Source organism: Corvus cornix, chromosome 3, assembly GCF_000738735.6.
Source record: "Corvus cornix cornix isolate S_Up_H32 chromosome 3, ASM73873v5, whole genome shotgun sequence".
NCBI lineage: Eukaryota > Metazoa > Chordata > Aves > Passeriformes > Corvidae > Corvus > Corvus cornix.
This window is the reverse complement of record NC_047056.1, coordinates 91,053,598-91,073,022: the sequence shown is the minus strand read 5'-3', so window position 1 is coordinate 91,073,022 and position 19,425 is coordinate 91,053,598. Positions and strand designations below refer to the sequence as shown.

At 39.5% G+C, this 19,425-nt stretch overlaps 1 protein-coding gene across 2 annotated transcripts in view; it reads left to right on the top strand.

Moving 5' to 3' along the window:
• The window catches only part of LRRC1 (leucine rich repeat containing 1), a 70,476-nt gene extending 51,051 nt beyond the window's left edge, over positions 1–19,425 (top strand). For both annotated transcript variants that reach the window (XM_039569344.1, XM_039569345.1), the window contains exons 8-14: positions 405–549; positions 3,178–3,296; positions 4,280–4,363; positions 13,454–13,569; positions 14,470–14,642; positions 16,165–16,301; positions 18,160–19,425. In XM_039569344.1, the coding sequence (XP_039425278.1) occupies positions 405–549; positions 3,178–3,296; positions 4,280–4,363; positions 13,454–13,569; positions 14,470–14,642; positions 16,165–16,301; positions 18,160–18,318 (933 nt within the window). In that variant the 3' untranslated portion in view covers positions 18,319–19,425. The remainder of the gene's footprint in view (positions 1–404; positions 550–3,177; positions 3,297–4,279; positions 4,364–13,453; positions 13,570–14,469; positions 14,643–16,164; positions 16,302–18,159) is intronic.

The following is a 19,425-nucleotide window of genomic DNA, read 5'->3' as shown; positions in this document are numbered from 1 at the left end:
AGCAGCCAGGAGAGACTAATCCTAATTTGCCTAGGGTTAATTGGGAGGGGTAGACTTTAATTATGTAGTGGTTGATAATCTGCCATTCTGAAAAAAACAACTTTGCAGTCTTTACTTGAGGAAAACTCCAGGTTTGGCTGGTGCTTGTCTGGGTGTGCTTGGCATAGCTTGCCTGACTACTGAAGCCAGTTTAATAGTTAAAACAAGAAACCGTGACTGAATCACTTGGTTGGTTTATCATATGTAAAGTGTAATTATTTACTTTTTTCTGCTTTTAGAGGTCGTACAAAGAATGGCCAATTAAGAGGTCATACAGATAATTGTTTTTCTTTGTGGAACTTCGTTTTTCAAAATGCTTTCTTACGTGTTTGGGCATGACTTAAATTTTTTGTCTTGTATCGCAGGAAGTAGGAAACCTGAAAAACCTGCTTTGTCTGGATGTTTCTGAAAATAAATTGGAATGCCTTCCTGAAGAAATTAGTGGTCTGACTTCTTTAACAGACTTGCTTGTTTCTCAAAATTTACTTCAGGTCTTACCTGATGGCATTGGTAAGTACAAGATGAATGCTATCACACAGAACCATTTAATCCACCATAACTGGAAGTCATTTGCGTTTTTTAAGTCTTTTTGTGCAAGAGATGAGTTTATCTCAAGTTGTTTTTTTTTTTTTTTATTTTTGCTTAGTATGAAATGCATAGCTTTATTAATGCTGCATTTTAATTGCCTGCATAATGACTCCCTCATAATCCTCTTTCAGTGTTCACTTGATACATCCAAAACAATGTAAAAGTTAGTATGTCCCTTCAGTTCCCATTGTATCCATGTCACCATCAGAACTCTTTAACAATGTAAAATTGTAGCTTGCAACATGCTGTGGGTCACTTGATAAGACTGGCTGAAAGTATCACTGTATCAAAATACAGTATTTTGAATGGCAGTGTGTGTTTATCTTCGTTTGGACAATGTGATTAATCCTCTACTGAACCTAGTGGAAGGCTGTTTGCCTCGCAGCCCATTAATCCTTGCCTTGAGGATTCCAGCTACAACCTTTCTGTGTCTGACCCCTTAGACTGGGTTCAGTAACTGAAGAATGTTTCCTGAAGCATTACCAGTGCCTTTTTTAAGGTGTATGTTTTTACCTGTGCAGTAGTTGTGACAAGTAGTCGAACAAGCATTTTTTTCTCTACTCATCAGCTGTTTTTCTGGAAATTTCCATTTGTAGGAGTACACCCTCTCCTTTAGAGGATTCCCTCCCATCTCCCCCCCCCCAAAAAATAGTAAAGGTGTAGGGGAAGGAGGACTTGTGAATGTGGTTTAACCACATTTAACATTTGGAAGAGAGTGGTCAGACCTTCCCCCTTCGTATATATTCTATATAAGGCTAAGAAAAGTTTCTCTAGGAGTTAGACTTGGGGAGTGGGGTGGCAGTTGTGGGTCCTACAGCTGCCTACTGTTTGTTTGACAGAGAGTTGTAGCAGCCCTCTCTGATGACCTGTGCTGGCCAGTACAGTTTTTGTACATCAGAAATGGAGCTGTAGCTTCTGAAAGTCGGCAGCCCATGCACCTGGCTAGACAGAGCTTGTTGGCAGAAGTGAACCTTGCTGGTCTCTGTGGAAGCTCCTGGGAGTTGCCCAGCTGATCACTGAATTCTTGGTGGGATTGGTGGATCTGTAGAGCTCTTGAAACAGGGCTCTCACCAGTGCCAGTGGGTCAGGTCAGCTGTGGCCGTGTCTCACCCAGTCTCCAAAGCTCTGATGGAGCTCCAGCACCCCCAGGCAGCCTGTGCCAGTGCTGCACCACCTCCCACTGAGGAAGCTGCTTCTGATGAGCAGCTGGGATCTCGCACGCTGCAGTTTGCAGCCATTGCTGCCTCACCTGCCACTGCAGAGAGGAGTTTGGCTCTGTCATGTCTGTAACTGCCCTGCCAGTGGTCCTGGGCAGTTTCTGGATGCCTCCTTGTCTGTCTCTTGGTGGGAGTCAACAAAGTCAGCTCCTTCAGCCTCAGCTCATATGTGCCCTGGCCATCTTGGTAGCTTCCTACTGGACCCCCATCACTTGAACAGGGGAGTTGAGGGGGAAGACAGGACATCACATGAAACTGAGAATGATTTTGAAGGTGTGGTTTCACTAATTGCGCATAGATAGGATATAGCAACTTCTGTTGATCTGCTGGCTGTAGTTCTCCTAATGTAGTCTAGTTGGTGTTTGTTTCTGATGAGAGCTCACTGCTCTTTAGTATTCAGCCGGGTGCTCAGCATGGTATCCATGTCCTTTTCAGCAGGGCTGTTTTATAGCTGTCGCTTCCCAGCCTGTGCTGGTGCACAGGTTTACTCTGTCTGGGTGCAGAGCTCTGCACCTCTCCGTGCTAAACCTCAGGTTTCTGTTTAGGTTGCTGTCTTTTTGTGTGTCTGACATCTCTTCATGATTTAGCATCATCAGTGAATTTGATACTCCAGAGTATTACAGCTGTTTTGGAAAACACAGGGGTGGCAGGGAGGTGTCAGCACCTAGTGTTGTCTCCTGAATTCTTTATCTTGGGCTCTGCCTGAGTCAGCTTTTGCACCAAAGACCATTCGGATACAAAGGAGTAGAACAAAGAGAGTTTTCTGCACTGAAATAGTGTTTTGTTCTTCCTGAGAAGGTCACCTTCAAAGAAGTTTGATTTCTCATCTAAAGAATAAACTTGGGTTTCATGTCTGACTAACTAGGTTCTCTGTTAGGACAAAGAGACCTTGATCCTGTTTGGGTTTGGGCTATCACTTCAGTGCAGGATGTTCTCACTGTGTCTGATTAGGTGTAGGTGATCTTCTGAAGACTTCTTTATTAATAAACATTGTATAATTGAGGACCAAACAGGTAATTTTTTCCCTTGTTTATAGGCGTTTGGGTAGACACATCCTTGATATTTACATGGGATATCATTCAGATTGTGACTTTATTTCAATTTAATATGCTTAAAGGTTGGATATGAATATTGAATATTAATTCAGTCATATTAAAACTTGCAAAAATAGTGCAAGCACTAAGTAAAGCAGTGCTTGAGTTCTTTTATTTCACCTAAAAAATTTTTTCATTGTTTTAGAGGATTTCTAGGTGTTTTGCAGCAGTAAAAATTAATGGAATTAAAGGTATTGGAGGATACTAGACTAAAAATCCATGTTGTTCTTTCTGTCCAGGAAAATTGCGGAGGCTCTCCATTTTGAAGGTTGATCAGAACAAACTGATTCAACTAACTGATTCAATTGGAGACTGTGAAAGCCTTACTGAACTAGTTCTCACAGAAAACCAGCTGCAGGTAAGCATGGTCATGGCTGCTCAAATGGCAGGTGGTAATAAGACCTGCTGTTAAGTGCTGAATCACTTAGCTCATTAGGTTACTCACCCTTGCTACTGCTAAGTAGTGCATTTTCTTTAAATGCATCTTATTTCTTACCTGTTAAATGAATGCTGGAGATCAAGCTGTGTGTAGTAGCAATCCGCCCTTCAAATGCTTAAGCAGTTATATATTCACTTCTGAGTCTTTCATGACCAGTGAGAGAATTGGAGCTCGTGGAGTGCAGGTATCGCTTACTTTGTTGCGTTTTTTTATGCAGGGGTTTGTGTTGTATTGCATTATTGCAAGTTTTTTGCTGTGCATTATCTGGATCAGTCTTGCTGGGACTGAATAGAAGGCCTGAGCTCTGAAGAGCTCGAACTACTTGCTCTGCTGATCTGCTCTAGCCAGGTGTTAAATATGTTAAATGAAAATAAAATCTCAGAACTCCTTCTGTTAGGTGTTTTCTTCCATTATTTTGAAACTTCATGTGATGCTGACACTTGGAGAGTAGCTGTCTTTAAATAAACTAGGTTTGAGCATTTCTTGTGCTTGGTTGAGTTAGAAGCTTAAGACTGTTGAAAAGATGCCTCTCTGACAGTCAGTTTATAGCACCTCAGTTAGGAGATAGCTGACCAAGAAGCAATTTTAGGAGTGTAAAGTTAGATAATACGCATATCCTACATACATGCATTCTGTACACAGCTGTTGTGTGTCTATTGTCATGGTGCAGAGATAATTAATGAGTGAATTTGTGTTAGAAACTGACATTCCTGGACACTTGTTCTGAAATATAAACCTTTGGACCTTCTTTGGAAGGTGTGGCAGTAATGAGGATTAACTACATTTCAATTTTGAAAGTGGATCAGACTATTAATTAATTATACAAGCGAGTTAAGTGGTTTACCCTGACTCTGTGTATTTACAAATTCTGTTTGTGTATTGTTTTGTTTTTGTTGGCACAGTCATTGCCGAAGAGCATTGGAAAACTAAAGAAGCTGAACAATTTGAATGCTGATAGAAACAAATTAACATCTTTGCCCAAAGAGGTAAGTTCTGTACAGATGAGATTGTAGAAACAGAAAACTCTTGATTTCAGATGCCTACAAGAAGTAGCAGGCAACTTTGGTCCCATGGGTATTCTTTCCAAACTGATCAAAACCAGAAACTTGTCTACTAGGTCTGAACTGTGGTGATTTGGTGGCTTGGAAGTACAAAATGTCTTTGTAGTTGAACAAAAAGGCTTGGATCTAATTAGCGTGTAACTAACTGGGATCTAATTAGTTTTCAACTGTTAATTCCCAGTGTAGATGTCAGGTCCTGCACTATTTGAAGACTTGGGAGTTCTGGTAGGGTGCATGCAACACCAATATGTCTCTTCTGCATGTAGTATGAAACTACTGCCACACACTTCCTCACCTCACTGCTATGACCAATATCTAAGGGAAAGTTTCATACTCTGAAAAGTGGCTCAGTGACTGTCTTGACAGTCTTTTTGGTTTTGGAGATCTCTGGACTACTTTTGTCCTTAAATATAAGGACCTGACGTGACCAAGATACCTCAGATTTTGCAGCAATGAGCACTAGGACTTCTTGTCTATTGTAACAGTATGTAGAATGAAATGAGGCTAGAGTTTGTGTTGTGGAACTAAATCTTATTGAAGGCTTTACAAGTTTAGTTGAGGCGTAAATTGTGGAAAAAAAGTCGGGAAAGCAGCATCCTATGATTGTAGCATGGGACTATGAGTTGGTTCTGTTTGTACTACTTTTTCTCTGTGATACTTGTCCAAGTAATTCTCCCTCTTAATTTTCCTATCTAGTGTGTGACTCTGAGCTTGTAGCTATTGTTCTCCACTTTCAGTCACCTAAGGAGCAGGAGGGTTATGTACTTGGGTGACAGCCATTGGATGGAAATTGAGAGGAGTATCAGCTCTGACTTGCTTCCTTATGGAGCTTGGAGAGCTCAAGAAGGAGGTATGAGAAGAAAGCAAAGTGGCAAGGAGATGGGGAAACGCTGAAGAAGAGGGATCAAGCAGGGGCAGCTGCCGTGCTGTGGCACTGGCAGCATCAATCAGTGTCCTGGTCTGAGCTGCCACAGGCCAGTCACCTAATTGGGGGAAGGTGAGGGAGGAGATATGTTAGTACTGCAGCTTTTCTAGCAGAACAGTGTCTTCTCTGCAGTGGTGCTTCTGGTTCTGAACAGAGAATTGTTACAGGTCTTACCCAGACAGGTTGCATGATTGCTAGCAAGAGGCAAGACCCTGGGAAAACTATCTGCGTTGGTATGGGATGGCAGTTTTCATCTTACAATATGCTGAGTTGGAGGAAACCCATCAAGATCATGAAGTTCAACTCCTGGCCCTGCACAGGACAGCCCGAAGAGTCACACCATATGCCTTGAGAGCATTGTCCAAACACTTCCGGTACTCTGTCAGGCTTGGTGCTGTGACCACTCCCTGGGGACCCTGTTCCAGTGCCCAGCCACCCTCTGGGTGAAGAACCTTTTTCTGATATCCAACCTAAACCTCCCCTGACACAGCTTCAGGCCCTTCCCTCAGGTCTTGTCACTGGTCACCACAGAGAAGAGATCAGTGTCTGCCCCTGTGCTTCCCCTCACAGGGAAGCTGTAACTGCAATGGGGTCTCCCCTCAGTCTCCTCCAGGCTGAACAGACCAAGTGACCTCAGCCGCTCCTCATACAGCTTCCCCTCAAGGCCCTTCACCATCTTTGTTGCCCTCTTTTGGATGCTCTCTAATGGTTTAATGTCTTTCTCATCTTGTGCTCATACAGCAGAAGACTTTCCATGTCTTTACAAAGGCCTTTAAGTTAATACATAACACAGGTATGGTAAAATGCCTGTACTTGAGATTTGTGCAGTTTTATGTCTACTGCACCTTTGAGCAGAATTGTTCTGAGTTTAGCATGGAAGGTTTTACTGGTACACTTTATTTCCAGGTTGGACATTAATATCTTGTGTAGTGTATAAGCGCTTTTCTCAGTTAATGGAATACATGGTATTGGAGGTGGTGCATAAGGGCAATCAGTGTGGCTTGGAAGAAGCAGGGACAGGAGCAGGTGAGAGGAGAAGGCTCAGCTGCAGAAGCAGGTAAAGCAGGGGGAATATGGACCATGTCTGTTTGGGGGTATAGTGGGGTAAGAGCTCAGTTGAAAACAATAGAGGGATTAATACTGAGCAAGATACTGAAGACTTGGAACCAGCGACGTTTTTCAGAGGTGGAATGTGTTGCTCAGTTGGTGACGGGGATATCCAAGGGTGAAGTGAAGAATGAGAGTGTGTCTAGAGAACTTCAGTGCACATGAGAGAGAGGGAGGGAGGGGGACACCTGCACAGAAGTGGAATGAAGACAGGGCTGAGCCTGTGTTTGGAGAAGGTGAATAATGAGAAAAAGGAAGGTAGTGTCTGGAATGAGGTGAGCTGGGGAGTTGTGGAAGTCCAGGAAATAAAAATGAGAGAGGGTGGTTCCCAAGGGAGCTTGGCAGGGAAACAGAGGAAGCAGAGCTCTTTGGCTCCCTATCAATGACTTTGAAATAGAATTTTTATTTTTCCTTTAAAGGTGTCCACGCCAACGTGTCTGTCTCATTAGAGCAAGTGCTTTGAAATTACATGTAATGTAAGATTTTATGTTTTGCTCTGTGGATATTTAATTTTTTATTATTTAATTTTAAAGGAAGCCAGCCCTTTTCTAACTGCAGGGTCATCTCACCTTTGATCAGTGCATTTGAATTCCAAGATAGTAATGTTACAAATAGAAAGCATAAACAACTGATGGCAGTGGTGTGCCTCAAAAATACTGTTAATATGCTTGTGTTGCAGAACCTACTTTCTAGCTAACAAGACTTTTCTGTTTCAGTTTTTCAAGTTTCAGTTTGAATTCCTTGAGCTACAGCTGTGAAGTAAAACATTTTTCCTTGAATGTTTTTAGAGTGCCTTCTTAGAGTGCTGAAATGGTAGTTTCAAAAACAAAGTAATCTGTTGCTCTCTGCTCATGTTCCATCTGTTCTTGGAGCTGGATTTTCTCGGTATAGTATTTTTCTTAACCAACAGCATTTTGCTTTAAACCAAACACGAAGATTCATAGTATACGTTTTCTGCTTAAAATTCAGAGGAATTAAGTGAAGAGTCACATTTCATGTCGCTAAAAGAAAAATGTTCCACATAATTGAGTGCATAGGTATAACAAGTACTGTTTGCTGTTATGGAAAGCATCAATGGGAGCAGCTTTAGGGGGCTGATAATGGCAAAGATTTCAATTCTGAGTTTCCCTTTGGATGGCAGGGAGGAACAATTTGGTGTCTTTGGTGAAATGTTCAATTTCCATTTTTGTTCTCATTGTTACTGACTTGGAAAAAAATACAAAATACACTGGTAGTGCACTTAGGGAAGACAGGAAAATGTGTCACCCTTTTACTGTCTGTTGGAAGGCTCTGCTTGACAGTGAGAAAGTATACTGTGTTTTCTGTTTATTTTCATCTTAAACTGACTAACTAAGATTTAAAGCCAGGCACAAGCTTCTGTCAGAAGTAATTTTCAACAACCCTGCCTGCTGTGTGTTGCTTAAGATGTCTCCTGAGAGAGTATGGCAAAGACTGGGGTCGTGGACATTTGCACATCAAAGTTGGTATTTGTACACTGGTTCCCCCCTCGCAGAAGCAGAAGTAGAGTATGCAGTGCAGATATTTTTCCTCAGTATGTTTCCCTCTTTTCCTTTACGTGTTTTTCTTACCTCTTCCATTCTTTCTCTGCCTTACAGAGTGCTAGAGCAGCTGTGCGCATGTGGTCTTCGGCCCTATAAAACATGGATATGAGACAGGCTGTTACTGGTTTCTGTTGGAGAGGGACAAAGACACGGTCTTGTGTGTAGAAAAAAAAGTGGAATTCAGCTAGAGAAAAGAGTACTTGTACCCAATACTGTACCTGCTTGGTGTTGCTGTCATTTCATCCAGAATTATTCCAGTAGCAAAGACCACTTTTATAGATAGGACGGTGGAAATTATGTGCCTGCTTTAATGTAGCCTGGTGAGATAATCTCTGAGTTCTAGCTTTTCTGTGGTAGTGTGTGTTTTTTGGGGAAGGGAGTAGAAGGATGTTGATTTGGTTGTGTTTTGTTAACAGTTTAAGAGAATTGGATTTTGAGTCACTGTGTTAAACTATTACGTTGCAAGATCTATTGTGAGGCACATTTGTAAAACCATTCCTTATCTTTTGGTGTAAAATTTCTTGACTTGGGATTATTAAGGAGTTTGTATGTAAATACACCTTCAAGGTTTCCTGGTTCAAAGGTTCTTCTTTATTGTGTGCTGATAAAGGTAAAATGTGGAAGAACTAAATGTATGACCAAGGCTTGAGTCACAGATTTCATCTTCAGTATCTCATTTTGCAGCTTAGTCTCTCTCTGACTGAAGTGGTGAAACAGACTTCAGCAAGAACTGAGAATGTCTAAACCTGTTCATAGTTACAAATGTTTTTCCCCTTAAACTTGAAAGACCTGCCTGGTGACTCTTTGGTGTTGAAATCCCACCCTGGCACAGGAACGCTGATGAAACTGGTGTGTTGATTTTGGCACTTGCATAAATAACCTCCTTGGAATGTTTTCCAGTTTATGTGCTTTTGTTAATGAGTCTTTACAATCTGCAGAGATCTGGTAATGTGTCCTTCCTGGCTCTGAGATACATTGTGAGAATTATTACTCCATTAGGTAAAACTATAGGGTTGGTTTGTTTTTGTTTTTTTTTTTTGCAATAACTATGGTTTTTAAATTTAAATTTTTTAAAACAAGTTGGGACCACTTTGTTTTTTCTGATTTTAACTTTTGATATCCTGTCCCTTCCCTCATTTGTGTAGAAGTATGTGTGTCTCAAAGGAAAAAAAAGAAAGACACTGAGAAAAAGTGCAGGAACACTTGAGTCAGAGGGCTAAGAAGCTGTCTTGGTGAGTCCCTCTCCTACTGTTCACCAGTGGTGCAGGAGGTGTTGAAGTGAGTTTACTGAAGATTTTCCTAGCCAATTTAAAGTTAATAATAACAACAGAATAATAGTTAATGATAGTGAATTGGGCAGGTTTTTCTACCCCTAAATGTACCCTGTGCTTGCAGTTAAAGAATTAATATAGTTTATGTGGAGCCAAGGAAAATTCTGACTTTATTTTCTTTGAACCAAAACAAAATTTTGTATATAATGCTGGAAAAGATTTTACAACACAAGAGGAACTGTGTTTAAATTGCCACTATATTTATCAGACTTGTTTACATCTGTGAGAGTTTTTGATGCTGACAGCTCTTTTGAGAGTTGAATAAAAGAGATGCATCACTGGACTTCTAGCTAGTCACACGACAGCTGAAGACTAATCATTACAGTATTTGTCATAATGTAATTTTTTTGCATTGCTTATAGCTGTGTGAAAGGTGCTGACTGCTAAAGGAGAGAAGAATTGATTCATACCTTTGAGTAGTAAACAGGTGCTGATATCTACTTGAGAGTCATCAGAAACACCAGCAGAGAAGCAATGTATTAAGACTTGAGTTCTGGAGGACTGTTTAAGGTAGACTAGTAGTGGGTATATGAATGGCAAAAAAGCAGGAGAGTGAAATGCTAAATGCTGGTCATGATGACAACATAGGGGGGGAGTTTTAGCAACCAAGCTGATACCCTGTCTATGTGTGTCCCAGCCTTACTGCTTCTCCATAATGAGGAAGCTGTTAGGAAGATGAGCCTCAGACTGAGATAGAAGAAAAGAGCAGTAAGATCACCCATTAAAGGGTTTAAAGGGTTAAAGGTTTGTGATGCCTCTAGATGCCTCCTAGTGATGCTCATCCTCTCAATCAAGCCCATCTGAATGCAGTTTTGTTCTATCTTCGTAGTATCAATGATCTTAAGATTAGTGCTTCATAGAAATCACCATTTACTGCCTGACGAGATGTGAGTTTTGTTTTTGTGATTTTCCTTTTGGTTTTTACCTAGGCTTACTGTTCTTTGGAGTTGGTGTGATGTGACAAGTCAGTAACCCTTAAACTAAAGTTGCTAAAATGAACTAAGTCTCATGAGTATGACTTAGGCATGCACAACTCATGTGAGATCTTTTCCTGATGTCCTGCTCACTACAGAAGAACGTGAGGACTTCTTTAAGCCTCCAGTCCTTGGAACAGTTACTCACGTGCCTAGAACTAAGCACATGCTTGTCCCCATTAAGTGAAGTCTGTGCTGGAAATGAAGTGTGTGCTTAACTGGCGAATGGGCTTGTGGCCTCAGCTGTGTCCTTGCTGCGTATGCGGTGGTTTGGCACAGTTTGTTGTGAGCATGTGACCCTTGGAAAGCATGGCTCTTCCTCAGTTAACAACTCTGAGCCAAACCAGCGACGTTCTGATACCGTGTTACTTCATGGCAGCCACAACAGTGTTTTCCTTTCCGCATGCCATGTAGTGTGTGCACTTTGCCTCCGTGGTACTGCTTCTTGTTTAGGTTTTCAAGCATTGGACCTGATGTCTTTCTGTACTGCTGGATGGGTGCCATCTTTGTTTGAAATTACAAAGATTTTAATTGATTTTTAACTGTCAGCTTGTCCTTTTTTCCTGTGTGATATCTCACTCGATGCTGCTTGTTAAATGCTGTCTGCATTTTCTAAAAACAGTTTCATTAAAAAAATTCAGTGTCTCATTTTTAGTTACCCTACTACCCTACTAAAATAAAAGGTCTTCACTACCTTTGAATGAAACAACCTTTGAACAGCAGCCTGTTGACTGATAGAGAGCAAAGTTATATTAACTGAAGTTTAAATGATTTAGGAGTTACAACCCTCTTTGGCAGTAGAAGAATGTATGTTCTGTCTCCATTTGTTGGCATGCTCTTGTCCAGTATGGGTAAAGAAAAATAAATTGAACATCTCTTGTATTTTCTTAATTGTTAGCCGCTTGGAAAATTATGGGTCAGGTAAATTGATAACCCTGTAAGTATTCTTCAGTCCGTGGTTCTACTGTTACCTTTCATTAAACTGCTTTAAGTGCATGATGACTCAGGCTGTCCTGATTCCACTGCTGCATTTTTCCATTGTCAGAAGTGTAGAAGTTTTGGTCTCATCAGGGCTGCATGGCTTTACTTTGTTTGTTTGGCTAACCTGTTTGGATCTCCATGCTCCAAGACTGAGTAACGCAAACTTCATTCATGAAAAGGGAACACTTTGTGCACACTGAGGGCATCACTTGCCAGCTCATCAACATTCCCTAATTGTATTTCTTGCTTTTCAGAGCTACTCATGTTAGAAACACCAATTAGACACTTACTTTGTATATATATTTTTTTAATGTCACAGTGTGTTCTGTGAATGTGTGAAGGCACATTATTTAAGAATTTGTACACTCTTTAAAGTGAATAGCAGAGTTCTTGCACTAAGAAATGTTTGCTTACTATTTGAGTGCTGGTTTCTAAGGGCTTTGATTCACAAGCTAAAATGGCTTGCAAGGTTCATGCTTCTGTGGTACACACAGGGCTGGGAAAGCTGATAATCTTGTGAAATAGCTGTATCTTAGGAGTGCAGTGATTTAAGGGAAATGTCACGGATTCTCTTTTGTCAAGAATGTAGTGCGTTAACTTTGTGCTGTAAATAGCTTGTGAATCAGAAGCCTTGAGCAGCTGATTGCTGTTTTCTTCTGTTAAAAAGCATTTATCATACAAAGGAAGGTGAGTGGGATATAAATGCTCCATTTCTTTGTTTTATTTTGTAAGTCACAGTTGCTTCCTTTAAAAGTGGCTTTTTGCTTAGTAAATAGTATAGGCTAAATCAACACTATTTTTACTTTGACTAGTTAAAATATTTTGTGCTATTTGTCTATAATCTCAGTCTTGGGTTAGGTTTTGCAAAGGCACAACTGACAGTTGACAAGAATACAATAATTTCAGCTTAGTTTTGGGGACTTCTGGCCAAGGTATAGTTACATATTTGCTATAGTGTGAGGGGAGAACCTTCTTAGATGTATGTCACTATAGAAGTCCTCTGATTCTTGAACGGAGGTGTTCCACTGTTTTAGTTCGGAATCTAACTCTATAGTTAGATTCTAAGTCTACTTAACTTGAAAGCTTCAAATGGCATTGGGATATTTTGCCTCTAATACTTGGAGTAAGAGAAGAGAAATCTTTTTTCACCTTCTTACGGTGAGTTTTGGAACTGGCAAACAAACAACGGGGCTTTTTGAAACTCTGTATGATAAGCAAACAAAGATGAGTTTCCTTTGTTAATAGGAACAAAGAGTTACTTGAGGCAGCTTTTGAGTTCCTAGAACTGATTATCTTCCTGTTTAAAGTAGTTCCCTCTGGAACATAAAGTTGGAATGAGGGTTTTTTAATCAAATGTGGAGGGTTTATTTTTCTGAAAACAGCTACTTTTGGTGCAAAATGTAGATTTTTAAAGGTAAAACTGAAAAATCCCATCTTTTGCACCCAAAAAACGAATTAGCTTGAGAATGCAAGTGCTTATATTTGGGTAAATTGATAGAGACAGAGGATATTAGATTAAAATAGATTAAAGAAGGCCAGTTCATGTGGGAATCATGTTGAAATTGGATGCTTCTAATGAATTGGGGCATCAAAGATTTTACCAAGTCTTCTGCTTCTAGTGAACTTTTCATTAATCTTTGTGGACTCAATAAATTTTGGGAGTTGATAGGTGTATTTAGCATTTTGCCTTGCTTCAAGCCCCATTGCGCTTGCCCGGATATAAAGTTGCCATGAGGAAAGAAAGAATTAACATGTAAAACATAGAGCTAGAAAAAGTTGACTGTAGGGTGTTTTGTGAATGTTGGGCACAGAGTAGCTTCTGTGTGGTTACTGGTTTCTTCTGGGTGCGGAAGGCTCTGAAAGGTAGCTAGAGTGTGACCTATATGTAAAGATATCCATTATTTGCAGATACAGATGTTCCAGAGACTGCCCCAACAGACTTGCTTCAGGTCAGACTTCTTCTAAACTAACACTTGTTTGCAGTCTGTACCTCTGGGGGAAGTGTCTGGCAGGCATTGTAACTTGAATGTGCTGTGACACACTCTGTGACCCGTACTGCATGCTTTTGTTATGCTATGGTACTTCAACAAAACCAGACTTGCTTTTTTTTTTTCCCCCCCTCTTCTCAAATGTAGGTTGGGGGCTGCTGCAGTCTTAACGTCTTTTCTGTACGTGACAACAGATTATCTCGAATTCCCTCTGAAATTTCACAGGCCACTGAACTTCATGTCCTGGATGTTGCTGGAAACAGGCAAGAGATTTTCGTATTTTCATGTTCTTTTGCTGTATTTACTTAATTCTTTCTGATAGCAAAAGATAGTATGTCTAAGAACTGAGTAATAAAAAACCAGTTATGACATTCCTGTTAGTGTTACTGTTGAAATTGTTGAAGTAGTCATCCCCCTGGGCCAAAAGTAGCATGAATTGTGTGTTGTCATGAGTGTGATTTTTGGATTACTTTGACCCTGAAGAAGAGATTGGATTTAAAAAAACAACCCTCTGGATTTGTATATTTCTGAGAATATAGGCAGTGGATAGAGCTTCAGGTGAAGCTACCAAGCCATGTCAAGTGGCACTAATATTGAGTGTCTTATCTTCGTGATACAGTGTGAGTAACAAGGAAAGCCACTTTGACCTTGCAGCTTCTCATGAGTCTTAGTGCTTCAAACATCAACATGCAAAACGAGTGGATTAAAGCATAAACCAGCAAATTAGTTCAGTTAGTAGGAAGTTAAATGAAAAAAAAAAAAACCAAAATGGAGGAATAGCGAAGGGCATCTCATCTATGCAATATAATTGTCTCACAGGCACTTGCTTATTTCTGTTCTGGCCACTGTTTACATGTAAGGCTCCTGACAGGAAGCAGCTGTCCGCCTTCCAGGGCACTTTACTGCAGTAGAGGAAGCTCAGTGTAGTTTTACCTGTTGTTCACAGCTTCAGAGGATTATGGTATAAAGTTCAGCTGCAGATTTTTTTTTTTTAAAGAATGGAGTAGTTGAAATTGGTGACTACTGCAATGCCTTCTGTTAGAGGCATTAAATTCAATCCTGTTTGTTCCAACTCAGCGATGTATACTTGAGTTGCCTTCACGACCGTCTATTGAGTCTCCTAGAGAGTGTCCTGACATTTTTACTTTGCTTTTTTGAACTAGGCTGACGTATCTTCCCATTTCACTGACTACCTTAAAGCTGAAGGCTTTGTGGTTGTCTGATAACCAGTCCCAACCTCTGCTGACATTTCAGACTGACACAGACCCTGAAACAGGAGAAAAGATTTTAACATGTGTATTACTTCCTCAAATGCCTTCTGAGCCTGGTTGCCAAGGTAAGTGCCTAGAGTCAGCTTTTCGTTATGTATAGAAGTATTATTTCTTTGTTTACTGAGTTGTCCCATAAAGTTTTGTAAAGCATGCATAATCTCTAGTGAGCAAAGTAGCAAAGTTATGGTTGAATTTCTAACATTAAACTTAGATTTTTCTGTTATCCTACTAGTCTTCAGAAGACTTGAAAACTTGGCACTGAGTGTTACTGAAAATACAGTGACAGCAGCTACAATAAATAAAATACAGATCTGTAAGAAAAAGAGTTACTCATATCACTATTCTGAGGCTTGCCAGTGGGCTAAGTAGTGGTGTCCATATTTGTGTATGTTGATTATACATCTTAAAGATATATATATATATATATATGGTTAAATGGTGGCTTTCCAACTGCAGTCTTTTCACCAGCAAAATAAATTGCATAGCTAATAGTAAACAGTAGACTTTTTACTTTGTAGCAAACTAATTTTCTTTCAAGCAAAGGTGCTGTACAGTAACTTTATTATATTTATTAACAAGTGTAGAATTGCAGTATAAGTTGCTTTTCCCTTTCATGCTGAAACTTGCCTCTGGGTCAGGTGGAACCATAAACTCTTTTATTGGCTGTGTTGCTGCTCCAGTAAATTCTGAATATTTTTTGTCCTCGAGCTTTTAAAGCTGTGTGTGAGCATTCAAGGGGATTCATCTGAGCTAATATTTAAATCTCTGCTGTAATGACTGGAGAGTAATTTATCCCATCCAAGAATGGACTTTTAAAAGAAAATTGTGTGGATTCTTCTCCACTGAGTACAAAGGGGCCTGAAGAGAAAGTTCAGCTGTGGGTATTTGTATTGTAGGTACCCAGACTTAATTCCAGTGTTTCAATTGTATATGGCTGGAGCAAATAGAAACCATTAAAGCAGTAGGAGTTGTAGGAATGTCTCTGGAATGTCTCTTTTCAGCTTCTGGATTTTAAGAATAATTAAGAATTAAAATAAATAAATGAATTAACCCCTTTGCAATTCGAGAAGATAAGGCTAGTTCAAGAAGAGTGAGGTCGATTTGACTTCCTCTAAAGGCCGTACTACTAGAAATTAGATTTCCTCTCCAGATTAATCTCTTGGCTTCAAGGGTAGAAGGCTTGGAGTTCAGATTGTTGGATGTGTATGCCTAGCAATACTGAAAGGATGAGGTTAGTAAAAACAATGATCCTATGTTATGGAATGCCATTTAGGGAACTGGCTAATGTCAGCTAGCAGCCATATTCCACAAGAAAAGCAGGTATAGTGGCACGTCTATTAAATTATATAGTCAGTTCAAATACAGAAATACCTAATTTATACAGAACTATTGTGTATATACTTGATAAAAGAAAACTAATGCTAGTTCTGTTTTCTTCCAAAAACTACTGCTGAAGAAATCGCCACTTGTAAGTCTTGAATAAGTGATCGTTCAGTTATTGCAATTATGAACAGTATAGCATGTTGATTGTGTGACTTCACATGCATGTTGTTGTGAGTCTTGAGTTACGTTTTCCTGTTCTAACAGATAACCTACCACGATGTGGTGCATTGGAGAGTTTGGTAAATGAAATGTCAGATGAAACATGGAACGAGCGGGCAGTGAATAGAGTCAGTGCAATTCGCTTCTTAGAAGATGAAAAAGATGAAGAGGAAAATGAAATGGTATGTTTTCCAAGCCTTTGCATACCTCCAGACACTGTGACATTAATGCAAAAGTACAAAAAGTCTCTGAGCATTCTTGCTGTAAATGTTTCAGCTTGAACTGCATGCTTTGTGTGTACATTTGGAGAAGAAACTGTTCATGTTGGCTGCTGCAGCTTTTTATGTTGACTTTAAATGCCTTTGTTTTTTCTGCTTTGAATATAACTTTTATATTCTGATGCAGGGCAGTCTTCTGTTTTGCTTTGTTTTCCTCTGTCTGCTCAGGATGTTTTCTTTCCAGAAAGAAGATAGGATCTTTCTGTGCATCTGTAAAGTTTTACTGCCTGAAAGTATATAGGGTCTAATTTAGGATTCCAGCACTCTGGCATGTGTCTCCATTAAGCTTGCTATTGTTTGTCTTTCTAATTTCTGTTTCCAGTCTCTTTCTTGCTCTCTCTCATTCTTTTTTTTTTTTTTTTTTAACTCCACCATTTGCATTGAAACAACCATAGTGTCCATAAACAGCAGGAATGTTGCTCATTAGTTTCCCACTTAAACAGAGGATGTGGGAACATCTGTCACTGTACTTATAAGACCTCTCCATTAAGTTGGGCTCTGCATGTCCTGAAGATCAAAACACAACATGATCTGTAGTTCTACTAGCTTTTATTAACAATTAAAACTCTCTGTAAAGATTAAGACTGCTTCAGTCACATTTTTAATGTGCTTCTCTGATGCTCTAAAAAGTTGCTGGTGGTCCTCATTAGATTTCAGCTTGAGATACTTCAGGGCACTGTCTGGATTGTTTTAGTTTAAAAAGTGACTATAAAAACTCCTACTTTAGTATGGAAATGAAAAAATAAGGTAGTTGCTTACTCCAAAGCAGCAGAAACAAAATATCTCTTAACAGGCATGGTTCACAGACTGATAGGGAGTTCAGAATGATGCTGCTTAACAGCTGTGCCAACCTGAGAATGTCCATGCAGTAGTGAGGGCTCAGGTGTTGAAGATAACTGCTTTCAGTCCTGGTATTACAGCCTGATTTGAGGCAAGAACCTTTCTAGGGGAAAAAAGTTTATGATCTTTCTGAGGAGAGGGAAGGGCAGATTTCCGAAGCAGTCTTGACCAAAGCATCCACTTATGGGTCATCAGTTCTGCTGTACTCTGCACAGTTTACATGCATGCCACTAAAAAGTAAGTGCATGTATACCTGTATTACACATATATTGTATTTGTGGTGTTCTGTTGGTCTCCAGCCTGGATGCTAATTGGAGTAGTTGTAAATTTTTGTTTTCCTTGTAAAGGTTTCGGCACAATGATAGACATTCCTGTGTCTAAGGTGGGAGAGAAATACTCCCTCTTCCTCTCAAAATGCTTGTTCTCAACTGACTAGAGAACCAGACTATGTGGTGAGGCTGAAAGGCAAATGGAGCTTCACACAAACACCATCTAAAACTGTAAAGAGATCTTGTGAGAGTCGTTCAAAATCAGATGGATGTTTTATGTTTGAAGTGTGATCTTAAATCATTTGCATGCTTTTGGGGAGAAAAAAAATCCCCAAGTATAGTTACGAAAGAATCTTCACTTCATAACTTGTAATTGGAGTTCACTTGAGCGGCTTTCAGATTAGTAGTCCAAAAGAGGACAAAATTTGCTTTTAGAGACTTCTTAAAACCTCCTTCCCTGTCTTCATAAACAAGTAGCTTTTAAAGTGTTGTTCATCACAGAGCATCGTAGTTTGAAAAGGAAAAAGGGGGGGGAAAAAAAGGAAAAAAATTGATACTTAATATTTGGTATTTGAATGCTGAAGCCTTGAAAGTGTATGTTGTTTTTGCAGAGAGACAAAGGCAAAACCACTTATTGCGCTGTTTATTTTTAGAGAACACTTCTAAGGCGAGCCACTCCACACCCTGGAGAATTAAAGAACATGAAAAAGACAGTGGAGAATTTACGGAATGATATGAATGCTGCTAAAGGACTGGATTCAAACAAAAACGAGGTCAATAATGCCATTGACAGAGTGACCACTTCTGTGTAGAGTTTCATCTCCAGGTTTTACCTCCTGTGTCTTCCCCTGCTGTTTAAATGTTCCTGTCGTCTTCTGGGACCTCACTGAGCCCCTTTTTGTTTTTAACCAGAACCTGATTCATCGTCTCCATACACATGAAAAGTGCGGCCCGCTGGAAGAAAGTGCCTTATTTCATCCAGGCAGTGAACCAATAATTTCCAAATCAATTTTGTAATTTTAATAGTCCTAGGCTTTTTTAAGTTTAATACACTACTGTATGCAGAATACAATATTTTTGTCTTAAACACAGGGGAAATAATGCTTTTCTTTTCCAGAGTGCTGGGATACCTTCCTCCCAGTGGCTGGATGTGCTGGTGAGAAATATAGTTTTGTGGGAAATCGGTACATTTTTTTATTTTTTGGCAGCTCAGATGGTGTAAATTTTAAATTTTTGTATAGGACTTTCATAACAAGATGATGTATTTCATTTTTAAGAGAAAATTTATCTTGAGCGGTACATATTTTAGTATTTGTGGAAGAGAACAAGTTTCATGGACAACTGTATTCATTTGTTTGTACCACCCATTGTGCCTTATTGTGTCTGGTATGTCATATTAGTCTTAAATATAGAAATTCTCGAGGAAAGTGAGTAGATTTGGTCTCTTGCTTTAGATATGTTTTTCTTTCTGGACAGTAATTTGTTGGGAATTTTACAGCAGAGAATTTATGTTTGTATTATGGGATCTTAGGTTGTGAAGCACAAATGTTAGTTTTGTTGTAAACAGAATTAAGATTAAATGACCAAACTGCTAATGTTCATTACATAATGCACTCACACTTTAACTTAGTTGTAATGAAACATCTTGGTTTGGATGCCTTGTTGCATTGCAGTCACTAGAAATTCATGCTTCCATTGTTTTTTTCTTATATGTGCCATCTGTAAGATAACTTGGAAAACAGCATGATAAACTTTCAGAAGCACAGTATGAAATTAGTTTTATGTATTACACAAGAAAGCATGATTCTTTAAAGTGCTTTGGTGGTTTTATAAAAATTTATAAAACCATAATAAAAACATCTTTAAAAGCTTCAGTAGATGTGATGTATCATTAAACCAGCAATTAAAGTATCTATGAA